Source organism: Elephantulus edwardii, unplaced genomic scaffold, assembly GCF_000299155.1.
Source record: "Elephantulus edwardii isolate Elephantulus edwardi_28Jun2011 unplaced genomic scaffold, EleEdw1.0 scaffold00113, whole genome shotgun sequence".
NCBI classification, from domain to species: domain Eukaryota; kingdom Metazoa; phylum Chordata; class Mammalia; order Macroscelidea; family Macroscelididae; genus Elephantulus; species Elephantulus edwardii.
In genome coordinates, this window is record NW_006399863.1 from 3550419 (window position 1) to 3552014 (window position 1596).

The 1596-nt window shown below is 36.2% G+C and overlaps 1 protein-coding gene across 1 annotated transcript in view; it reads left to right on the plus strand.

The window, feature by feature from the left end:
• DNAH12 (dynein, axonemal, heavy chain 12) overlaps positions 1–1596 on the plus strand; it is a 225301-nt gene that overhangs the window by 121916 nt on the left and 101789 nt on the right. The window contains exon 38 of the mRNA XM_006892286.1: positions 708–874. Coding sequence (XP_006892348.1) covers positions 708–874 — 167 coding nt within the window. The remainder of the gene's footprint in view (positions 1–707; positions 875–1596) is intronic.

Here is a 1596-nt window from a genome sequence, read left to right on the forward strand (position 1 = left end):
GGATGGATGGTGAAGAGATTGAGATTGTTCACAGCTTTAGTTTGCTTGGCTCCACAGTCAACACTCTTGGCACCAGCAGCCAGGAAATTAAAAGACGTGTTGTGATGAGAAAATCTGCTGTTAGGGAGGGACCTCTCCAAAGTATTGAAGAGCAATGGTCTCACTCTGGGAACTAAGGTGCACCTGATAAAGGGCATGGTCTTTGCTTTTAAATATTAAATTTAAATTAATAGGTGTATTATGATATCTGATGAGAAAGAAAAAGATTTTTAATATATATAGATGTGATGTATGATGTGAGTACAAATGCATTTTGCAGTGTATATATGTACACATGTGTATATTCTGAGAACATGGCAGGATTTCAAGAAGTGTTCTTTGAATAGGATGATCAGTAGTTCATTATCACTCTAAATATGACATATATACCAATAAATACACAAACATATTTAGTATAAATGCTTAGGGCTATTAAGCATTATTTCCTTACATAATTACTGTTAATTTTTTTTTCTTTTAAGCATGGCTTTTTATGTTATGTCAATCATTGAGAAAATAAGAAACTGTAACTGTCGGAGATACAAATCTTATGGTGCTAGCAGCACAAATCTTCCTTATTAACACTTATTTCTTACTAATAAATAATATTAGAAAAGATAATAATTAATTTCTAGATTAATGTATATTCTTTCATCTTTATGTTTTAGAACATTATTATGGCCAGATTGGACAAAAGACGCAAAGGCGTTTTTGGACCACCTATGGGAAAGAAATGTGTAATCTTTATAGATGATATGAATATGCCTGCATTGGAGAAATATGGAGCTCAGCCTCCTATTGAATTACTACGACAATTTTTTGACTTCGGGAATTGGTAACTAATTAGTTGAAGTCTTAATAAGCCATGATGAAGTCACATTTGGCTCTCATTTTACATTTAGTTTTAAAATATTTTTTAACCTGTTTTCCTCCTGTAGAGAAATATGTGGAAGACTTTTCTGTGCTTTTTTGGTCATATTTTCCCTCTTAATGTGTGAAGTTTCTGGGGTCTTTTTTTTGTTGTGTGTTACTGTTCTTTTTGCCCTTCAAAGGTGGGTGGGCAGCACTGACCCTTTGAGTAAAGGGAAGCAAGGGTGGGGTGGAGCCTGCTCCAGGGGCTAGCTTAAAATCCTGCAGGGCCCTCAGGCCAGCCTTTAATTGGTTTTGGTAAAACATTCTTCTGGTCTTGTAACCCTGGTATATCCACTTGCTGTAAGAGGTAACTGTGAAGTCGAACACTGTGACACTGATGAGTCAAATGCGAGAATTGTTATCCATGGTGGACAGTGTTTGGTGGAGTTCCCCAATTAAGACAAGCTTGGAAACAGAAGTGGCATCCACTTTCATAATAGCTTGCTTCTGGAAACCCTATGAACCTGGAGAAAGGACGAAAGTTATACAGGTGTCCTGGACTTTTGTTCATAGGGTCGCTTTGAGTCACCTACGACTCGATGGCACTTAACAACAGCAACAACACAACAACAATGTGTGAGTTAGGCAAATGGAATAAAGAGTTCAGTACTGGAAATATCAGCTATAATATATTTATATTATAAA